We start from the raw sequence: 24,404 nt of genomic DNA on the forward strand, positions 1-24,404 counted from the left end.
AAACAATATACCTGTTGATTTCTGATGTCTGACATAAGTAAAATGAGAATATTCAATTTGAGATTGACCGACTTGAGACAAGAATACAATTCCAATAATTACTATTCTTGCATTGAGATCTTAATATCAATTCTGGAACCACTGCACATAGCTATGGAATAGTCTTCTTCTGCATATATTACAGAATAAATGGCAGTTAGTTAATCACATATCTTATAACTAGAACAAAATTTTCAAAACTCTAAAAAAACTCTATCAAAAACATATAAGCAAATCATCTCCAGCAAAGTTAAAAATATCCTCGATAGAAATCTGATTATCGATTTTTGATGAAATTGGGTTTCTCTTCAAAGAGAACCATCCTGTTCAAGAGGCAAAAATATATATGAAATATAAAAGTTTAAAAATTCAGCAGAGTCCAAAATTATCTTCTACAAAAAAAAACTTGTCATCGATTTCTTGAAATTGGATCTCCCTTGCTAAAAAAAAAAAAAAGAAAAAAGAAAAACAATTCTGTTCAAGAGGTAAGAGTAAAATATAAAAGTTCAGAAATTCAGCAGAGTCCAAAATTACCTTCTGCAAAAAAATTCGTTTTCTTCGAATCGGGTCTCTCCTGCCAAAAAAACATGATCTCGTTGCATCTTCACGACGGCGTGGTGGAAGGATCATAGTGCGCGAAAGCAAGCAGCTGAGATAGCATGACGTAATCGTGGATTGTCGGGTCGCGTGGCCAGGTTCAAACACGAGAGTTGAAGATTTCTGGCAATGGCATTCCATCGGTGGTCGCACACCGCGTATAATAAAATTCGTCGTTTCTGGAACAAAAAGCAAAGGAAAGAAGCAGCCGCGCGACGACTTTGTGTGCGCGGGTGTCTGCCGTGCGTAAACCATTTACGTAACGCCAAGATACGCCGTATTTCGATGATTAACAATTTGTTTTGCGATCGACAAAGGTGACTCTTTGTACGACACAAATATCTTACGTAAGCCGACAGATAAATACGTATATGCAAGCGGAGATTAAGTATTCCGTTTTTCGAATTTCTACGTCGCCGCGTGGTCGATATCCAATCGAACGTGAACGTATGAAAATGTAGCAACGATTCGCGTGTCGTTTACCGTACGAAATATTTATATTTTTATTCGTGTTCGAAGTGAGACGTACTTTGAAATGTTAAATCTTTTATTATTGATCATTGAATGACGTAAATGTGGATTCGTATTAATTTCTTTTTCACTCTTTAGCTCAATATTTTGGTGTGTCTCGGGAAAAATAATATCTAATCTTTAAGTAAATAAACATTTTATTCGCGATATTGCCGACTTGAACTAATTGATTATATTTAGAATTGGAACTTGCATATTAATTTCGTTCGAAAAGCAGAGGATACACTAAACTTGATGTAAATTGATACAAATTGCTCTTTCCAAATGTAATCTTGTTTGGTTTAGAGACTGACACATTGAGTACGAGAAAAATAATTAATATCGATCGAACTTTCTACAAACTTTAAAAGATTATCGAAATGAATATATAATTCTATAATGAAATAATGTTGTTAATACAATAAAGAAGACGGAATCTTTTTTTCATTAACATTGGTCGATATTTTTTAGCGTTTGCCGTTAATGAATGATAAATTAGTACAAGTGAATGATAAATGACGGGAATCCTGTTTAATATGAATGAACGTTAATAGTTTTTCCTATTAAAACGAGAATAACGTTGTCATTTACGCTCGTGAAACGAGTCAACGTAAGTTTTAAGCTTAACGCATGATTAAAACGTGATCGGTTCGATTTCGTTCTGCATTTCGTGACGATATACAGGATGTCCGTAAAGTCTCTTTACAATATCAAAAATTTATTATAAAGGCAAATGAAAAGACAGATAAATGGAAATTATTACAAAATGAGACGTATATATTTAAGGTTTTTTTGCTTCATTTAATGGTACGGGATATTATTAATCTTAAGCAGAGAATCACTGATGCCATTGTTATCATTGATGAGAGTATGCTACAGCAAACATGGCAAGAAATCGAGTACCGTCTTGATGTGCTTCGTACAACTAATGGTACCCATATAGAGGCATGTATTAAATGAGGCAAGAAAAAAACTTAAATACATATGTCTCACTTTGTAATATAATAATTTCCACTTATCTGTCTTTCCATTTGCCTTTGTAATAAATATTTGAAATTGTAAAGAGACTTTATGGACATCCTGTACACTGGCTGGTGACGCGTACGAAAAATGGCAATGGAGTCAATTAGGGTTACCACGAGCCACAGTTGTGAATTTTTTGTTTTTTTTTTTTACGACAGAAAATTGAAGGTTTCTCTGGTCCTCGGTGAGTTCGTGTCGCAGTGTTTACGACACGTAGGAAAAGTGATTCATCAAGTGAGACCGGGATTCATCAAGCGCAGTTGCGCCGCTGAATTGCAAACAGAGACGGAACGTTGGGACTGCGCCTCATCTCGTTGGAACTGCACCTTTTACGAGCTAACGAAGAAGTCACTCGAGTAATTCTCTTCGAAATTAATTCCCACGAATTCTAGGAAAATCTGACGACGTTAAATTAACTTAATATTTGGTAATTGTAATTTCGCCTCGGAAAATGAAACGTGAAATGAAGAGCGACGTGTCTGAATAAAAATACGAGGACAGAGTATAAGTGATAGGAAAAAATTCTAATTAGTCGAAGGGATTTCATTATAATTTTTTGCAGAATGAAAAATGAATTCGTAGAGGAATGAAAAGGTACGAAGAACTGTTTTAAATTGTGGAACTGGCATCTCTTGGGATGTCTCTAAAACGATCGAATTGTATCTTCATCTTACAGATGAGAATTATTGATCGATAGTTTATTCGTCCTTCGGAATAATTTTCTCGGGAATCCCTATTAAATGCAGTTGGAAATCTTCTTGAAATCGCTTGAGATCGGATGGATTTCTCGCAGACGATCGAATCCCGCGGTGATTTCCATCAACGTGACGCGAAAGTTTGTCGTTCGAATTAGACGATTGTCGATGTTTATTTATCCGGCATGTTTGGACAATTCACGTCATTTTCCACAAAATTCCAAACAGGCAACAAGTTACATAATTTCGAATAATTGTCCGAATGATACTCCTCCTTCCGACTCGACAAGGACTTTCTTGCAATTATAGTACTTCTCTCTGGTAACTTTACAATTTCCTGTCTTGCGTTTTCTTTTCTTTTAGTAACTTGCTTAGCTCTAGTAATTTAAACAATATTGACTTGCAGTTTTCTAAATATATTTGTGTCTTACAACTAAATTTTATGTATCTGCTTCAATACTACAATAGTAATTTGTGGCTTGGAAAATTAGACTAATAGTATTACTCCAATTGTAAAAAGAGATTCTAGAAGATAGCTGAAAGATTAAATGAGAAAAATTCAGCTCGCGATGGACGATAAAAATATTTCGCGGACAACGAACCGGTCGAGAGGAAAATGCAAAGCAACTGAAACAGACAGGTTGCCCACGCAAATGGCGATAACGATCGGGAAAATGAATTTTCACACGACGCGCGGATCGTGTAATGGCGATGTAGAAATTAATAAAGAGATTAATCACTCAATAAATGGACAAACCTCCACGTTTTCTAGCCACAAGGGAGATATTTATGCACTACACGCAATTGCGCTAGGATTCTACATAAATATCCTCGTGGCTTCTCTATCGTGGAATTTTAACAGGTGTGACTGACGTTCATTTTTCAACGTGCAGTATCTCCTTTCTTATAAATTCTATGGATTAAAGTAATCTTCGTTCTTTTTATGCTGTTTTACGTGCGAGTTTCAAAACATTTCATCAAACTGATTGATCGCTGTGTCGATGACAAATGGCTAGCACAAGCTTGCGTTAAGCTTCACAACTAAGAGTATTAACTGTACCTGGCTAACACGTTGATTACACGTATACACATCTCGGTACAATGATAACTGTGGTATAAGTTTGAAATTGCGCCTCTCTTCTTTATTTCTCGTTATCTTCGCCAACTACAGAAATATTTCCCTGCATCTTTCTTCGTTTCAGTCAATAATATTTCTGACGTATCGGAAAAATTGTTACGCATCGCCAATAACATCTTTGATACATCGCGACGATATCTATCATATCTGAAAAGAAATTACAAATAATAGTTCTTACAATTACAAACAACGGTGACCGATTTTGCTCAAACGTGCTACTACATTATCAAAGAGTGCTTGTTAATTCAATTCAAGTTCATCGGTGCAGCGAATGTGAAACATCTCAATGACGTATTGACATTTTCCAAAGAAACAACTTTTCACACAACAGTTGCATCCACTCGAGGCTATCGGCGCGCGTTTTATTCACGCAGATCGTAGGACACGCGTGTGTACCGTGCGGTCTCGTATGCGTCGGATGCATCGGGTGCGAGCGTGTGGCGAGCGTGGCGCGCGAAAGAGGAACGGATTAAAAGGAGAGAAGGCGAAACGGTGAGAAAAGGGAAGCAGAAAGGGGAAGGAGAAAGAAAGCGAGCGGTGCGTTTATAGCGCGTCTGCGTAGTCAGCGGTCGGCTGGCTGGTGCCCACCGACTCACGCACGATACACATCAAGGGGAGCAGCAAGCAGCGCACGCAGGTCCGCTCTCGGTGCTGGGTAAAACAGAATACCACGACGTAGACCACGTAACGTTACTGCTCATGCTCAGTAAGATTCCTAGAGCCCGGAGAGCCGAGGCTCGCCCGTGGAATAATTGATCCAATCGAAACTCGCCTCGCTCCCGCCACGTTTTGTGCACTGACGCGACGCTCTTTATGTAAGCTCGCCGCGGTCGCGCATCTCTCTCGACACTGCTTCGCGTCTACCACGGTAGCTCACCGCCACCGAAAAGTTGTGTCGTTTTGTGCTCGCCCCATTCCAGATCGAACCGGACTCCTCGACGCGTTTCCGTTTCGCAGGACAGGAGAGCCTTGGACGATCCAGACGAAGATAAGAGGCCGCCAACAACAAGTGTCCTGGTTAAACGGTCCGCCACCCCTTCGTCTCTTCGCCCTCGCTACCAGCCACAACCTGTTTCAGCGTACGATCCACGGTTACGAAGGTTACCAAGTGGCGACAGCCAAGGGACAGGACGCGCGCGGACAGGCGACGCCGTTCGATACGCTCGAGTATCCACAAAGACGCGCTTCGGAGGAGCCTGTTGATACGCCGGGACTATGTCGACCGCGAGATGAACGGAACTCTGACCGTCCTATATCGCAACAAGGGCTGCGCACGGGAGATTCTTGAGTCGTTGCTTCGGTGATGATGGCTCGAAGGATAACACCTACCTCCACATGCGTGAAAAGATTCGTCCTGAGATAAAGTGGCGAGAGATTCATGGAGAAACGATGGATTCGTGGAAGCTGCAATTGTCCGAACGTGGATGCGACGATGCGACCGATCAGAGGAGAGTAGTTTGAAAAGGAAAAAAAAAAAAAAGAGAGAAGCAACAGTAGAAGCATTCTGATAAGGTTGAGAAGAGGGAAGGGGTTAAGACAAGCGGATCAAGGGGGATCTCGGCGGTGGCAGGACGATGCCTGAGATTCGTAGTGGGGGGTGTGGCTCGACACCAACGCGGACGCTTACGTAGGAGAACGTAGACCGATGCGGTGATACAGCCACGGTTCGGTGCTATCACGAAACAGTTGGTGAGGTAGAGCCAGTGAAGAGTCGAAGGTGTGTGTACCGCCGCGTGGCGCTGTCGTCGTCGTCGTCGTCGCTGCCGCCGCCGCCGCCGCCGCCGCTTGGCTCAGCTTGGCTTGGCTTGGCTTGGCTTGGCTTGCCACCACGGTTGCACCGACGCCGCCACCACTGCCTGCCGGCCACCCCTCGCTGCCTGCCCGGTTGGTTTACGTTTCTGACAGTGGCCCGAGCGAGCGGTGACAGCCGAGCCAGCAGTCGTCAGTGCGCCGTCGTGCCGTGCGTAGCACTGTTTCTGCGTGCCGTGCGACGTGAATTCTCTTACCGCGTGGTCGGCCAGCTGTCAAACGTGTGCGACCGACCGAATCGCTTATCAACATTGGACCCAGGCTGTCCCGGGCTGTTCGACGCGGCTACCGATATACACCCGGATAGTCCGATCATTCTCACGCGTCTTTCTCTGTGTCAAGTGTTTTCTCCGACCAGCCAGCCGATCGATACGATCGTCGTTCTTTTTCATTTTTCTTTCCTTTTTTCTTTCCCTTCCTGTTTCCTTCATTTCCATTTGCAAGCGAGTGGCGAGACGAAGGAAGAAAGTGATCGAGAAAGATCGCACGATCTTTCAAAGTGGACGAATGAGGTAAAATGCACATCTGTCTGAGAGCTACCCTCACAAAGTTATCGATCAGCGGATCGTGCCGCGCAGTTTACCCCGCGATCGACGGGTGCACGTAATTCTTATCGGTCGCAGGCACGTCATTTCTACGAAAACAACGAAACCGATCTCTCTCTCTCTCTCTCTCTCTCTTTCTCTTCCGAAAATCCGTCGCCGTTTCGCGTGTTCCACGTCCACGAACATGACCGAATTGGCAAAGGAAGCGTTCGCCTCGTGCAACTATCGTCTCGCCGTGGAGATGTACGAGCGAAGCTTGAAGCAAAAGGCACCGAGCTTCGAGGTGCTGGTCGGCTACGGGGACTCGTTGGCCAAGTGTGGTCGAATCAGGGAATCGATCGGCGTTTACGCGAGGTGTTTGTCAGTGGGCTCGGTGCCACCGGAGAGACTGAAACACTTGGCCAACGCTTTGCTGGACGAGTTGTCCGGCGCGGCGACCACCGCCACCAGCTTCCGAAGGAAAATAGAGACGTCGTTCGCGTGCCCGGTTTGCGAGGGAACCTTGTGCCAGCCGGTGACCACGAACTGCGGCCACACGTACTGCAAGAATTGCGTGGAACTGGGCAAGAGCTGTCGCGTGTGCTGGCAAAAGATCGCCGCTGTGAGTGAGACGAACGTGCTGGTGCAGAGACTGGTGGAAAAGTGGTGGCCACGCGAGGCTGAGGCCAGCAGGGCCAGGCACGAGGGTGACACATTGATGAAGGAGGGACACCTGGGTCAGGCCCTCGAGAGGTACAACCTCGCAGTTCATCTTGGTGAGTGTTGAGTCTCTCGGCGTTTCTCGGGTTTCGAATCTTTTGGCAGTCGTCTTGAACAATTAATTCTGGGTTAAGAAAGCGCGTACGCGACGTTGGCGTTCAAGTTGCGCGCACAAATGTGCATAAACGATCGTATTATGATACAGGTAATACCACATGACTGTATAGATACGAAACGTAGGCATATGTACTTTTATACGGAGGCAATTGTATCGAATTCCTAATTATTTAAAAGGATATAAGTTTTGGTCATTGCGTCTCTGCTAAAGTTTATCGGTTCGATTCCTTTATTTTTTAAGGAATTCCTATTTTTGAACTTAATATGTTGTTCTCCTCTTCAGATATGTTACACTGAAATACCTTCCTTGAGATGTTGAAAAGTACCGCGATCAGAATGAGAGTAAATTTCACATTTCTTTCTTTCTCGCGATTCTTCACATTGATGCGTCTGATACGCTTCGTGATCAACTATTCTGAAAAAGTTCAAATTAGGATTTATCGAGTCCCTAATTTACCACCCCGGGAAAGTAACCGTGTTTATAATAATCTGAAGGGCTATTTTTATGTGAAGCCGTGTGAAGGACGATTTTTCTGCATTAATAGATGGAAAATGGCGCGTATCATATACCAGGTTACGGGGTCTCGATTTAGCCCAACGATGTAGCCTTGATTCTCCTTTGTTTCCCTTTTTTACGCAATCGATCGGAGAAACACGCGATTTGCGTACGAGAAAAGTTTACTCGTGCTACTAAATTCTCACCAGGGATTATAAAGCAGTTACATAAAGATCATTACGAAACAGCGAATCCGGATAGCGTTACGAACCGCAGAAGATCGAATTAATTTGCATGTTTCGATTTCAAAGATAGCGCAAAATACGCAAAGACAAAAGCACGATCGTTTTTAAGCACAATTCACTCAAATAAAAGAACGATCGCCGACTGCGGACTTTTATAAATTCGTATTTTTGCGAATGCTAAATCATCGGTAGAAAATTGTTTGACATACTGACTCGTAGAAAGTACTTTAAAACTTTAAGAGATAAAATTTTTATTGCAAACCGAGCTGTTTAATCCTTTTATATTTTCTGAATGACATAGCATGATATCGTTTAGACGATACTTTGAATTTCGGAGGTTATAAACATCTAAGAATTCAGAGTGAAAATTTGTAGGAACTCTACATGTTCTTCCTCTTTCTTCCACACGAAACGACGAATAATAATAATAATACCAATTATTTTACACACTCTAAGTATATATTGTGGAAAGCGCTATACTTTGGAAATTTCATACACGTATTTTTTTCACATCGCGTGCATTTGTATATAATCTTCCACTTTAAAATTTCTCGTATAAAATATAAATCTTTCCAAAGGTAAGTGTATCAAAATTCATAGCTTAATCGTTATTGTAATCAAATAATCTGACCAAATGCTTCTTAAACTTGACAAAACACATCTAGTATTTCATGAATGGTATTTCATTCGCAAATGCGAATATTTACTACGTGCTCCATCTGCGGATAACGTTGGCCTTGTTACTCGTCGGTCACAGAAACGGTTTTCGTGGTAGAAACAACGTTCCACGTTTTTACAAACAACGCCGTAAATCATACGAACTGTTCCGTCTCGAGCTTCTTTGTCCCGCGCGTGAATCGCTGGCATACTCTCTCTCTTCGTCGCTCAAACTCATTCAGCTCACTCGAAATTCTGAAGAACAGACCTAACCTTTTCTTTATATTTTTTTTTTTTTTTTTTTTGTGTTTTTGCAAAAGGATGCTTTTGCGTCGAAAGTTCGAATACGGACGAATACAGCAAGAAACTGGTAAAAATTTTGAAGCTTTCCGAACTTTAAACATTTGCGTATACTTGTCGAAAATTGTATTTATCAACGATTTGTTGAGATATTTTTGACTTACAATATTGAAGATAGAGACTGTCGTGTTGAATGAATCAAATGTCTAAAAATAAGGTGATTGCTGAGTGTTTCGTTTAATTTAAATACACTATGAGGTTTGAACTGTCTTGACCTTTGTAATCGCAAAATTTCACGTCTTCAAGGGTCTAATTTTGTCACGCTTTTGTTGAAATTTACAGAAAAAGAAACTTTAGACATAAAAAAATTCTTTTTCATCGAGTAGATCATAAGATTATTAGCCTGAACTTTTCAAAAAGAGAACTGTTTTTCGTACATAAAATGTAAATGTTTCACTGAAACAAAATTTGTTTTATCTAGGAGAATTAAATCTGGAGAAAAAATCTTTAGTCTTCGTTTAAAGCGTAAATGCGATTAAACGAACCACTCGAGTGTTGAGAATTTAATGTGCAGTGATCCACGTAGAAGGATAATATTCGTGGTGAACGGTGAATGCAATTCCTCCGTCTGGCATAGGTGGATTTTAATCGCTCCGATTTAAGTTCTGGTTGATGACCTCGATGTAGACCGAGCACAGGCTCCTTTGTCCAGATTCCCAGACGTCGAAACGTCTCGTAGACTCGCTTCTATTTTTTAATCCATGACGTTATACCGTAATCGTTGCAGGCCTCGGCAGTCATCGCGTCAGAATGTTTTTAATCGTCGTGTTTATTTCGAAAAATACGGTGGAACGAAAACGATGTTTGCAGAATTTAAATTAGTCTGATTTTAAAATTCTCAATTTGCAGAATTTAAATTAGTCTGATTTTAAAATTCTCAATTCGTTCCCGAGTTGTATATCGTTTTGATTCTTGATTCTTCGTTCTTTCGTTCAAGGAGAAAATATTTCTAAAAATGATAATTTTTTTATTATGTAACAGATCCTTTGTATGATTGGTATGTTAGTACAGTCTATAATTTCCCATTCGAATACTCTACCAGTTTATACGTAAAATGTAACAGTGAAACCTCAAAGTACCTAAAAATTTTTTTAAATTTAAATTTCTCGATACATTCCTTCGAATCTTACTTGGAATATACACAGATTCTTCTTTAATTCGCGATATTATTTTATACTTTATACTTAATAAAACTAAATTAATAAAACTAAAACTAAATTTTATGCTTTATACTTTAATAAAACTAAATCTATGTCATTAGTGCACGTATTTTTGTATACATTTTTACCATGGAACCTTAAACATGCAATAATTCAATTACCAATTAAAATGAAGAAGCTACAACTCAAAGAAAAGGTAGTTAAATAATGAAAATTCCCCCGTGTAATAAATTAAAAAATTACCACAAAGAAACGTTCGTTTTCCTCACTAGTTAACGAACGGCGGTTCGCTTTCTTCCCTGGAGAACGTTGTTTCGCGAGCGCGAATCGCAAAATCGCGGAGCAAAATCCCATAGAAGAGGTCTCACCGCGAGATAAAGCGCAGCAGCCAGGTAAGAGCTGTTTCTCTCGATCTCCCTGAAAAGAATAACTGAATCGATCGCATTCCTTCTCCCTCTTCTGTGCATGCCGAGTGCACCGGACGGGTTCGCGCGTGGAAAGGGAGACGGCTGCGTTCGAATGCGAAGACGACGACGCCGGTAAGTTCACGGCCAGTCTGAGGCGGTTCTTATATAACGTGGGCTCGAGAGAAAGAGGGAGACAGGGGAAGAGAGAAACAGAAAGAGAAAGAGAGAGAGAGAGAATGTCGGGAGTGCCGAGAGGCCAGATTATTCGCGTCGGCCCGTTCGGTGGGACACGGTGCATGTACCAGGAACACCGAGACTCTGCATCGAACAAACATCGTCTCGGTATAGAAAATCCATCGTATACGCGCTGAATCGTGATGAACGTGACAGATTCTGCTGAGACGCTCCCTCAAATGGAAAGGAATTTCGAAGCGTCGCATTTTCGAAATTCTCTGGTGTTAGACGCGGCCGTTGGATCAGTAAAATAATGGATCTCAGACTCTCTTTGTTCTTGCAGCTGCTAAAAATACGCAGGTGCTGTTATATTAGCACAGACAAACCTTACCAGCAAAGTTAAAATTGGAGGTTGTAATTTAGATACTTAGTTTAATTCAAATTTAAGTATATAATAATTTTGCGAGAAGATGAATTGGGATTTTAGTTAGTTATTAGATGGTCCATATTGTACGTATGTATCTTTTATAAATCCAACCTTTCGTGGTAATTCATGAAATTTTTAATCAAATTAATGTTATAATTATGATGTAAGAAATAGGTACACGTAAATATAGTAGGTTGGTAGGATAATTTGGATTGGATACACTGTGTGGAATAGAATGAACGATGAATTAGAAAATATTTATTTGTGGAAACGAAATATTATATATCGTGGAAAGGGATTAATATTTCTCACCAAACTTCTCAATGTGTACAAGAGTTTAGAGAAACGTAAAAATTAAGATTTATTTGTATCTTGTAAAGAGATAATTTAAACTTGAAGGCACAAAGTAATTTTTTAATATTTGTACCAATGTTCTAATGAAAACTATACTATGAAATTTTATCGTCGTACCTATATCTACGCATAGACACCGATATTCGTCAATTCGTTCATTTCACAAAAAAGATACTAGTTTGAGAAAATTTCTGTCGATGACGAGATTAGGAAGGTGATATCAATTATTTTGTCGTGATATCATTTTCAATTACGTGCTCGTAAACGAAATAATACAGATGATACATAATGTTATATAATGGTAATTATATAAGATTTATTTGGTAAATTTTTAATACATAAACTTTTATATAACATTATCGCGCAACTTGCGATAAGAATTGCTATCTATTCTGCTGTGCCGCTTTTTATTAAAGCAATTATCGAACGTATTCGTGCGAGTGGAAGGGGAGAGGGGCCTTTTGTACCTCTTTGAATTTAAAGTTAAAAGGAATATGTAACTTTCAGATTGGGTAAGATCTTTATGTATGGAAATACTCGAGAATGTATACCGTAACTGTAACCCTTTTCACAAATTACAAAGAGAAATTACGAAATTTGAAATTTATGACAGAAGATCGGTGCGAGATACAAAATTGAGAAATAATACGACAAAATTGATAATATTAGCAGGAATTTCATCTGCACGTTGCAAATAACGCGCAAGGTAAAAAATATGTATATATGTATATTTTGCTACGTAATGACAAGGTGAATAAATTATATAAAACAATGATAAGAGCTCTTGTTTCATTAATTGTGATATATATTGTATGCATTACGTAAACATTTACATTCCGATAAAAAAAAGTACGCGCGAAATTGCAAAAATCGCACAACTGTACGTATTCTCTCGAGAAGAGAAAATTACGAAACTTTTTTTAGTTTTTTTACAGTGATGTATTTTACACACATGCTCTATTATTTTCCTTTCAAGTAAGAAACGAATTTCAACCTTATGCGGATTATTTAATTAAACTTCATTCTTTCACGACTACTTTCCAAAATTAAATCATTGGAGAATAGGTTCATTACTTCCTAACGAATCTAATTAACCCGTTCGGGGTTCAATTAACAGTACAAGGTAATGACAAATTTTTGTTGCGATCAAGCAACACTTCTATGGAGTGAAATCGGGAAAGAGATACTCGTAACGTAAGCACCTCTGTGTCAGATACGCAAAACACTGATTGTATTTAAATATTACTGCTCAGTCAAGGAAAAATGAGACAGTGTACCATAGTAATTTATGATAATCGTTTGTTCTTAAAAGGGAGAGAAAAATTGGTGATTCATCCCGTACAAGTGTATTATGTGTCGCCTTCTGAAACGAAGCGTTGTAAGAAAAGCGATTAATGTAATTGTTGGTTGTCAATTGCACGCTCTAATAATCGTTTACCCGTTACGATACGCAGAAGACAAGCAGAAAAAATGGAACAGGAAGATTTCAGAGATCAATTCAAGAAAATAGATACTCGTTACGAAACGCTTTCGAGAATCGCAGAACCGGCCTGTTGTTGTTCAAAGATAACACTTGAGATTTCAGAAGATTATTCTTTGAGATCTGATGCATCATCTTGATTGCGTTGCTGAAAAATTATTGATACCGTGCAATGCAATGTAATCGCAATTTAAATGCAATCTTGGTGGACTTGGAAAGATTGTATCAGACTTTTACACATCATGCGTATATTTATCGCATTAAAAATTTCGGAGTACCGTTTATTTGTTTCGGCGAAACGGTACAAATTTCCTCCTTTCTGTTTTTCCAAAAATTATAGAATTATAACTTTGATTTTTGAATGTAACTGTAGTTGAAGTTTCAAGACAATAAAACAATAATATCGCGAATAACACATTTATTTACTCGAAGTAATTCGGGCGTCTTAACGAGAGCTCCAAATCTCGAAGAACGTTACTACTTATATAACAATTATTAAAGTATCTTTAACGTTCAGAATTCTTTTCTGCTGTTTCTTCATATCGTGTAAAAAGAGAATGAAGAAATTCCATTTCTTTCTCTTAAAAAAAATTCCGAATTATCATTTGCACGCTATCGGGTGCATTTCGCTTCGTGGAATGCACGATTTAATCATACACAGTTCTTATTTTTGCACACGATGGCCGTACGGCGGGACCTTCTGCCGCGAAACGTAATCTACGATGACGAAGATAACGAGGACGATCTCCGCAAGGACGATTAGTCATGAGGCACGGATTACGCGTTATCGCGGCTACGCGTCATTGTTCTCGGTAATCGTTTGCCAACGGTATCAGAAAGAGGAGTTCCACGCGGCTCGTGAAGTACCACCGTGAGAAAACGCACGGCAAACATCTGTCGCCGCTCTATGAGGCGATTCTTCAACAAACGAACCTCTCACTCGGTGTTCAATTTTCACCGCGCTCCTAACTTTACTAACGCACACTTTTCGCGATAATTTTGTAATTTTGTAGTTGCATCTATTTATGCGTAACAATCTCTTCTGTCGGTCTCATTGTCAGAAGAGATATTGCCATAAAGAAATGAAATTTGCAACGAGTTGTGCAACGTGAGAAAGAAACACGTGATACTATTTAGCGTGTCATTTCTATTCTCCAGGCTACTGATTTTTAACAAATCGTATATTTGAGACCAAATTTGGTCAACCGATACTTGGAACTCGAGAGCTTGCGTTGCATAACGCGGGTATCACGCTGCAGATACGTTTTCTAAATAAAGCAGATTGTTCTAACGCATTGAAAAAATAAATGATAAGTACGTCGCCAGCTGTGTGAAGTGCGAAGAACAGTTGAATCTTGTTAACGATTCAGCGGGAAAAAGGAAGATACAATGTTTTAAAGATTGATAACTGCATAAGACAGGAAACTCAAATAGAAAATTTGGTTCAATAGAAAATTCAACGAATGCAGCTGTTAGAATAATGCAAATTAAATTTCCTCGTCGACCTCGAAGATATAACTAAACATGTTGTACAATTTTTCACATCCTTTTACTTTTATCACCTAAAATTCGCAAATTTTTTTCATCTCGATAAAAACAAGACTGCGAATTTTCGTGCAAATTTACATTAAAAAAGCTCTCTCATGCTTATACATCTAATCGAAGGATATGATGAAATTATTGATATATTTGTTTCAAATAAAATTAAAATTCAGATGTTTTGTATATCTTTACTCAGTAAAGCCTGTGATACTGCGAATTTTAAAATTCCTCTCAATTAATTTACTATCCTATTAATTAATTAATCTTATTAATTAACTTGCTATTAATTGAATATCTTTACTCAGTAAATATCAGCCTGTGATATTGCGCATTTTAAAATTCTTCTGACTTAATTCCTCTTACGAGAAGCTTCTCGTAAAATCCGTCGAATTTCGTCGCTAATCGAACCAAAAAAAAAAAAGAGAACCGAGGAAACAGCGATCGGGGGGGGGAAGGCGAATTCGCGTAACAATATGCACGCGGGTATTATTTTGAGTGGTGGTGTCAAGCTAGAAATATGCCGCGTTCTATAAAAGGAGCTTTCCGTGTATGCCCCGAACCAGTGATGCTGAGCACCGCGACGCGACGCGGCGACGTGGCGACGTGTAGCGCGATTTGAATTTATTCCGGTGACACGGAGACGCGGCTAATGGCCACGACGAGGCGTCGTATGGTCATACACCGCGCTGGACAGAGCGGATCGCCGTCGGTGGATCGGGAGCCGTGCAGTCGGCAGTATCAAAATTACGTAAGCACCGGCGACGCAGAAACTAAATTTAAAGAAGCGAAAACGAATCGTAGCGTAGTCGATGGCATGAGCCATCTGCGAGTTCTCGTTCCGAGAGCTTATTTGCTCGGTCGCACCTGCACCGTTCGTCCACCTGGTGCTTCGGTCAGTTGCGCACCAACGAATGAACGAGGAACGACACTCAAACACGTTGCACGTCGAACTCGATCTTGGTTCAATCGATCTCAGGTGAAACTCAGGTGCGGTTACGACGATCTTTCTTTTGCTCCATGTTCCCCTGCGAAATCGCGTAATTCTCCTAATTGTTTCTCGTCTTTGTTTTTGTTTTTTTTTCCTCTCTCTCGGTGTTTTCTCAATGAGACGCGATTTTTTTTTTTTTTTTTAGAGATCGAAGAAGGAGGTTTGGTCATTGCATAATTGGATATTGATTTAGTGGAACACTTGGAAGATTCTTTATCTGAGTAACGTTATCTCGAATTCCTAGAAGTAGACCAATAAATCAGATATCGGCAAATGAAGATCTATTTGAGCCGGGAGCGATCATTCACAATGACATTAATTATGTGTTTAAATTAGGTGGCGTTTATCTGTTAAAATTTCTAGCATGTGTCGCGACATTATCACTGTAAAGTTACGTAAATTATTCGGGGCGGCACAATTTTCCAATTGACGGGCAGTTTTTTACTCGTAAAACTGACGTTCTCTAAGAAACTCAATTAATTACAAATTCACCATGAATGATTAAAATAATTAAATTATCATCGGTAGTTAATGTTTGCTGATACAGAAACTAGCAATTCCTCTTGTCTATGCGATTCAAATTACCAAAGGTAATTACGCGCGTGATTTTAATTAATGAGACTAACCACTACTTGTATATCACCGCGTGGAGAGAGAACGTTTCTCAGCAATCACATTCTAATTGAAACGAGTCGTTTGCATACAAATCGCCGCAAACGTTGCTGTAGGAGAGGTTCAAGTTGCCATTGTCTTTCGTTAGTCGCGATAAGCTTGATCGATGGTTATTAGATCGGAAGAAAGAAATTGCTCGTGAATTCTGTGGAAGATACGTGACCATTGTCTTTCGACTATTTTCGAATCGTGGTATCCCGCTTGTACAAAGTGAGCTATAATTATCGTACGAATGGAAGCTGCACTCTGTGTAGCATGTGTTTGTGGCGTGTTTGATAATAGACGAGAACAAGAAATTTTTCTCAAATTTTTGTCAAAATTAATAGTGATTTTTATTTAGACACAGATATAATTGTATTTATTGTAATATCTTGTGTATATTTATTGTATTCGTTGTAATTATTCATTTGAATTATAATGATTTATACATGAAATATTTTGATAGAACAAGATCTGTAAAAGGGTTGTTCTTAGGATCGTGAGAGAATAAATAAATAAAATGTAAAATAAATAAAAATATGAAATATTGTGCGAGATGGGAAGATTGAACATTCCAATCGAATGGCATACTTTTCGTAATTTCTTGAAGAATTAATTCTAGTTGACTTATTTGTCGAGTACATCATTATTATAGACACGGAATATTTGCTTCTTCAAAGTTAAAATTATTTTTACAGTCAATTGACTTAATGATAAAATAAATGGCATTGCTAATTGTTCAGCTTATCTGAAGAAATCCATTTTAAAAAGTCGCATAATACCACCTGAAAAGAAATTGACGACCTCTCTGAAGAAATTATCTTCCTATCGCATTTATCATAAATATTATTTTCTTATCCCTTTCTACATTGTAATAATGATCACATCAACAATAAAAATATAGAAACAAAATATGGGAATAGATATTTCTAATTTTTAAAAAAATCTTCTCATAAATACAGATAATTTGCTCCAAAAACTCATGCAATAGAATTTTAACGCAACTTACTAATTACATACTGTGACAAAATTTATATATTTATACCTACTGTGTATAAATGGCAATTATCCAAATAATATAATAAAAACAAACAAAGGTTAATGAATGAATAATAAAAAAAATAAATAAATAAAGTCAAGTAATATTAGCACTAATTTTGCCGAAAGATTTACAAAAGAGCGATTTGAATTTGGTAAAGCTTAAGTTAAAAGACAAGAAATACATCACGATTCCCTAAAGGTGTAGGCGTAGGCTTATTACGTAATGACAATATCAATCCCCATACGTTTATCGTTCGTTCACTCTCCTTTACGCTCCGTTTATTCCTCCTCTCTCGCTAGTTGATAAGCAACACAGGATTACTACGTCGCTCCCACGGACTTTGTTACGCGCAAAGTAAACACGAGCACGTTCCGATGACTATTGTTCGTGAAATCGTGGATCGAGTGAGAACCGACTGTGTGTATCCTCACAGCTGAGAGAGCGTCGATCCGCGTAAATCGTCTTCTTTGTTCCAATTCGTGAGGGGAATAATGTATTAGACGTGTGTACGCGCTATACGGCGATTGTCTATTTTTATTGAAATCTTTCTCGCGCTCGTTGATGGGATTTTTCGAAAAGAAAGCTGGAAAGAAAACAGTTAGATGATTTGCTTTTTACATAATTTTATGCTCGTAAAATACCTGAATATAACAAAAAAAGAAATTGTTTATTAGATTATGTTTATTAAGTTGGGTTAATTTTTTTGAGTTAGCTATCATATAAACAAATTCGGTATTTGCTGTTTAGTAATTTTCTGAAATGATGATGCGTTGACTCATCAACTTAGGATCGTTCAAGTGGCTTGGATTTATTCTCTCGATGTACGATCAAGTTTAGAACTTATTATTATTTGGTAATTAGCTGTAACGATGATTTATTAATTCGAGTGAGATGATAGTCGGTGCTGAATATTCGAACGTACAGTTAGTTAGACTTCATCAGTCTGCGTCGTTTGGTTTTACGTTCTATACGAATGTCTTCTTGAAACGTGAGAATTCACTTCTGTGAACATCTCAATATTGAGTAATTCAAGTCTCTGCTCATTGTTATCATAGTATATACTGTCATAGCAATATCGTAAAATGTTCGATAATAAATTCTCCATTACCCGCGGTCGTGTCTGTTTCGCTAATCCTCGTGTTTGATTTGTCACATTCAACTAAAAATTCCAAGCGTTTTTCGACGCACAATTTAAAGGCCGATTCGATCGTTCTCCGTTTGCTTCACACACGGTGCGCGCCTCCCATGGAAAGCACGAATCGTGTCCGAGGCTCAATTTCACGCGTTTCTTCGCTCCAGTTCCCGAGCAGCTCTTTGCGGCCGTTTCTCACAATGGGGAACACGAGAAGATCGCCGGTTAAATTCAACGCTGCTTGTGGAACCGCGTATTCCGTTTCACAGGCTCGAACAGGGTGTACGTATCAGGCTGAAGCAGGAAGTTGGGTCAGGATGAGTTAAGAAACTCGACGATGACTTTATGACGAAACGATTACTTCGAGAAAATGAATATAATGGGTGGAAGAAATGGAATGAAAAAAATAAAGGTCTGATGTTTCGTAATGGATGTTATATATCATATTAATAACATAATTCGCGTTATATAATGATGTTTTATAATGAATATTATATATCATATTAATAACACAATTCGTATTATATAATCGTCTGTCGTGTGCATTGAAATGACGATAACAAGGAGCAATAATAAATTGTCACTTTCGATCATTTTTGGTCCACTTACTTACATTTCTCAAGAAAAATTGAAAAATATCTCAAGTTCGAAATGTGAGAAAACTCTTATACAATATGCTCTTCGATTAAATGTTATGTTAAATACTGTTCGAGTGTCAAAATGAAATGTAAAAATTGAAGAATCGCAACAGAATTAAAAAGATGAAAAAACATTTCATCTCGGTTAAATAACATCATGTAAATCCGTGGATTTAATTGCTTCCTGTGATCGCAATACGAAGCACAGTAACGCGAATTGAGAAGAAATTGCAAACGAGGTGTGACATTGATGTATTCTTGAAACAAAAGCAACGACGCATTAAACAATCGGGGATGTCTGCGTACGATAAATCGCCACGCCAAAATATTATTATATTAGTAACCTGACGTCGTTGGACGACGATATATCCTGCAATTTCGCTGCGTCTCGGTACGATGCATGTATGTGCTATACGTTTCGTCCGCGCTATCGGTCGAGGAACGAATCGAGGCACGCGGAATTTGGTGGCGTCGCGAGTCGAAGAGAGAGTCGGCCGCGCGTGTATGGACCCATGCCAAATTCGGCACGCTTTGCTCCTTCTTACCTTTATCTCGGTTAGAAAGGCGGCGGCCGGAGGACGTGGCCGCGAATTCTAAAGACCGCCAGGGACCAAGGACGCACCGGTGGTGTTCAAGTGATTCGCAAAGAGAGCAACGGGAACGCGAGAGGCAGCCATGTCAGGGCCACGATCAAACCGGAGGCCGAACGGCCCACCAATTTCGCGATCGTCTCCGTTTCTGTAAATATTAATCCTTCGCAGCCGGATTAATGGAATTCCCCCCTTTCTTTTTTTTTTTTTTTTTTATTGGAGAACTAGTTTTTCTTCGCGAATGAGTCGAACGTGTTTTACAAATCGCGAGTCACGCTTCGATTATAAATATTTTACACAAACTGTGAAGCGTGTCGTTAAGCGAATGTTTTTTTTTTTTTTTTAGAACGATTCTCAGCGAAAGTATCCGTCGCAAACAGAAGTCTGATCTGTAGTTTCGTTACAGGCGAAAATATCGTTACGATATACGAAAAGAGTGAGTCGTGTTCTTTGGAACGTATTTTCGTGGTACGCGTCCGTGCGCACGTACGTACACTCGGGCATAAAAATACGATCTGACTCATTTAGTTTTCCTAATGAGATTTTCACGATACGACGACAACTTACATAAGTTCCCCACCGCGTCGCTTCGGTCGATGCGTAATTTCTTTCATTTCGTGGAAACGTAATGATAAGCCCTTAAAGCGTTTCGTTTTCCTTTCTGAAACGAAACTCAACTCAGAGTGTTTCTTTTGAAAACAATCAATCTCGAGACTCGCTTTTATACATTGTGACTGCAACCTTTAAGCTAAAATTTTTTTCAAATTCTCTGTCTATGATTATATAACAGGACATGAGTGTGTCGAGATAGACGCAAAAATTAATTGATCAAGTGATTGGTTTGTGGATTTTTAGTAGATTTTAACATTCGACTTACGGCATAAGTTCATACAAAAATTTGTAGGCTTTCGACCCGCTTTTCATCATTTAAATATTTTAAATATCTAGCAGAATGATAGATAAAGAGTCACTCTTGTGACATTTTTTTAAATTGGAATATAACGTGTATAAAATTTAATACTTTTGTACCTAAAACTACATTCTTTGAAAAACGATTGCCAAAGGAGAAATGTCGGTCAACAGAGATACATAAATCAATCATTTGTACCTTATAATAAAAGACCACTTTTCATCGCGTATGTATCGATGCAAAGAAAGGATTATGCTAACGACGTTTCGCCACCTCATGCAGTCGTGCACGCATCGAAGTGTGCATTCTGAGTCATTTTATTTTTTTTTAATAGGTTTGTCACGTTCCAAATAGCATTATGTAAACCTGTAACGAGCCTCGTATACGATATTTTCTTGCGTGAATTACTCTTCGACGTACAAATACCATGGACAAACTTTTCACCACTATTATCACACTTTCGCATATGGTTTATCAATCTCGAAAGTATTATTATATAAAATATTACTATCCTGTTTAATTAATGGTAATACGAAATTTAATTTAAAAATTCATAATGTAGATCCAAAATAAAAAATTACGTTCTAGAAAATATCACGAAGAGTTTCATCCCGTTTGTTAAATATCAAAATTAATGTGATGAATCGATGAAAAATGTAATTTATATATTCGAGTAAATGAAATTAATAATATTAATGTTCAAATTAAAACACAAAATCCTGTTGATAGAAAAACAATTGATCTACATTCTATCATCAATATGCATTTTTATATTATTTGAACAATAGAAAACTATAATCCTACATAATAATATTTTTATTCTCACTGTAATATTATTATTTATAAAATAAATGGTTGTATATAACGAGATATAATAGTCCTGACACAGCCAATTAAAATATGTGGATATCGTATGTATTTTATTAACATTCTGTTTAAGTACCGTAACGTAAATTCTGCCAGCTCACGCAACAACTCAAGATTTCTACACGCATGTTATATTTCATGCATTATTCTCAATTTCCATTATTCATATATTAATTTTTCATTATTCCCTATTGTCATCATAGGTTGACAGATAGTCAATAAAATCCTTCTTTAATACTAGAACTACTAAATATCTAATTTTTCGTAGAAATTTTCTATATATTTATATATTTTCTTTACATTTATAACGGTGTGTTTTTATAAATTTAGATGATTCTTCATAGAGTAACAGTTTTTATCATGTTTTCTCTGTTCCACTAAAATTTTGTTCGCATTTCTTAGAGTTTCATTTCTCTGGTAGTTTCATAGTTAATTTTATGTCTGTGGTTCAAACTTCAAGACTTGGGCGACACGAGACAGATCTTGCACAAGAGACAATAAAATGGATTTTACGGATTTTAACCAACGTCCATGGGTTGATACTATTGTAAGCGTGGTTTATTTTTGCCGTAACGAAGTTGGATGGCAAAGCAACGATCAGAGGGAAAAGATTCGAGACGCTCGTCGAGATTCCGTCGTCGAAAGTGGGTCGCGACCTCGATTTCGCTTCGATGGTACCTATCTGTCAATCGAAACTCCGATTGTTCCACCGTTTTCGTTCTATTGCAAATAAATCGTCTCTTCGTTCGTTGTTTCCCGTTTTGATATTTCCAACACTTTCGTTCGTTGGTGTCAGGAAGTTGTTAATTTAGATACATATTTGTTCTCGTATCGTTGACAGCGATTGTCACGCTCTTCTCTGTTCGTTTTCATGTCAGTCTTATGCTGAACCAATTTTTTCCCACAATTTTTTCCGTAAGTCTTTAGAATTAAAATGCAACATTTTTACATTACATTTTTAATTCTTAACTAGTATCATCAAGTTATTGGAAGATACAATTGAATATTAATGGTACTAAATTAAATTTTCCCAATCTCTCTTCTGGAGAATGAAAAATACAAAATAAAATTGAATTATACTAAATTTTAGTGATATAAGTTCTGATAATTATCAATACTATTTGGGGAATTAAAAATATAACTAGCTATAGCTAATTAGAAATTTTGAATAAAATTCATTAAAAAGAATTTTTATTCGTCTATATCAATTTGCTAAATAAATTAACCGTATCTGATATCGACTAATTGGTTGTAAATTGATAGCGGTTCATGATTAAGCTCAACGAGTTAATTCAAATCACAAAAGATATTTCGAAGGAACAAATAAGGAAATATTTTATTAACGAAATATATATAATACATTCGATATTAATGAAATCAATTAGTGATTTAAATGACGTTTTTTATTTGATCGATTGCAAGACTCAGCAGTCTGAAATTTCGTCAACGTTGCATTTTTAATTTATTTGTAGCGGCGTACGGTAGATCGTGTTGTGGAAGATATTGTCGCACAACATCTTAATTTAGTGTTAATAGGTATAGATACGTATATCTGATTAAAGTATACCACTTTAATTGTAATCTTTGTTTGTGTAAGAAGTATTTCAACCTAGTAACCATGGGGTCAATTTATTTCTCTTGAACAATAACGTTAGTTCTGTTAGAATTCATTTTAGTCTTGTGCATAATACAACCTCTGAATTGAAGTATTGAATTATATTTTTAAAATATAGTATGATCACTTTTCGATGAGTTATTCATAAAACGAGGGAAACACTTATTTTTTAAATTTAAATCAGTCATGTTTCACGTCAATTCTCTTTTTTTCTGTAATTTTTGTTTCCAGTATATAGAAAAAAGTGTCGCAGTCCGTGTGGCAGGTTCACGATCGGCAAAATGCTTAGTGAGAAAATCCACGATCTGCCAATGTTACAGCACGTTATAAAAAAATACTGATACGATATTTTTAGTCGTGACGCGCGTATTTACATTGAATGTTTCCAATGTTACACGAATGCGTTCCAAATTCAAATTCATGGAGAAAAAAATGCAGAATTAAATTTTTCATTGGAAGAATTTAGTGAATCAAGTTCAATAGAGCATGCAATGATTCCAAATGTCAGTCAAATTTTTATTCCTTTCAATGAGTCTCAAAATACAACATCACAACGTATTCTCTCAGAGGAGTCAAAGTCCTAAAATTAAGCATTTTTTATTCTTCTTAATAAGTACCAAAATTTCTTAAATTTTCATATTACTATATACTTTTTTAATAATTCGTGTATTATGATAGATATTTTTCATAATATTTTCTATCGAGTAAACTATTTCTCAACGTCAAAATTAAATATTCTCTTACTCCCTCGTTGCGAGCTGAGATTTCTCAAATCAATTCAGAATTAAAGTGAAGAAAAATTTCGTTTAAAACAATAAATCGGAGAATACTGTCTAATTGAGTAGTTTGTCACAGAGTTCAGCCTGCCGAAAGGAACAACTGTTATTTTCAACAAAGAACGACTGTTATTTTCGTAGTGTAAGACACGAGACTAGATGTGCACTGACGTACGCAGGTTTCTCCCACGGATTTTGCCCACGTGGCTAAAAGGCAGTTTCTTCGTGGCCGCGACGAATACACGTCATACTCGATTGGAATCGCGATATTGTAAATCCGCGAGAACGCGTTTCGATTATATAATTGCGTACGAACGAAATTAATCCGTCCCGGCGCACGTGATTCGTGTCAAGGCGAGAGTAGCCACGATGCTTTCCCGTTGCTCTCTCGAGGCAACATCGCGCTCATTCGCGAAAGTATCGCGAGAAAATCGTCTTTTTTCAACTGACGATCGCCGACCGTGCGTTTTCTTCCTATATATTTCGAAGAATTCAGAGAGTTACTATTAGACAACGGTTACTTTTATACACATTTGCATGGGAAATTGTCAGGTGTAAAAAATGCTTAGAATATGCAAAAATATACACAATATAATATAATAAAGAAATTTTGATTCAATTTCCGTTTTTCTAGTTAAGTTCAAATATTTACAGTTCATTCGAGAGTTTGTAATGGAAACGATCAATTATTGTTTTTTTTTTTTTTTTTTTTTTTTTTTTT

At 37.8% G+C, this 24,404-nt stretch overlaps 1 protein-coding gene and 1 long non-coding RNA gene across 2 annotated transcripts in view; one reads left to right on the forward strand and one right to left on the reverse strand.

The window, feature by feature from the left end:
* Positions 1 to 524: 524 nt before the first annotated feature.
* On the reverse strand, positions 525 to 5,711 carry LOC122534886. Its single transcript, XR_006308012.1, has 3 exons — positions 5,630 to 5,711; positions 3,925 to 4,149; positions 525 to 815 (listed from the first exon to the last, which is right to left on the reverse strand). It is a non-coding gene; the product is annotated as an uncharacterized LOC122534886 (long non-coding RNA).
* The window catches only part of LOC122534884 (LON peptidase N-terminal domain and RING finger protein 3), a 73,890-nt gene continuing 55,196 nt past the window's right edge, over positions 5,711 to 24,404 (forward strand). The window contains exon 1 of the mRNA XM_043665920.1: positions 5,711 to 7,111. Coding sequence (XP_043521855.1) covers positions 6,541 to 7,111 — 571 coding nt within the window. The 5' untranslated portion in view covers positions 5,711 to 6,540. The remainder of the gene's footprint in view (positions 7,112 to 24,404) is intronic.

Source organism: Frieseomelitta varia, unplaced genomic scaffold, assembly GCF_011392965.1.
Source record: "Frieseomelitta varia isolate USP_RPSP 00005682 unplaced genomic scaffold, Fvar_1.2 scaffold_648, whole genome shotgun sequence".
Lineage (NCBI taxonomy): Eukaryota > Metazoa > Arthropoda > Insecta > Hymenoptera > Apidae > Frieseomelitta > Frieseomelitta varia.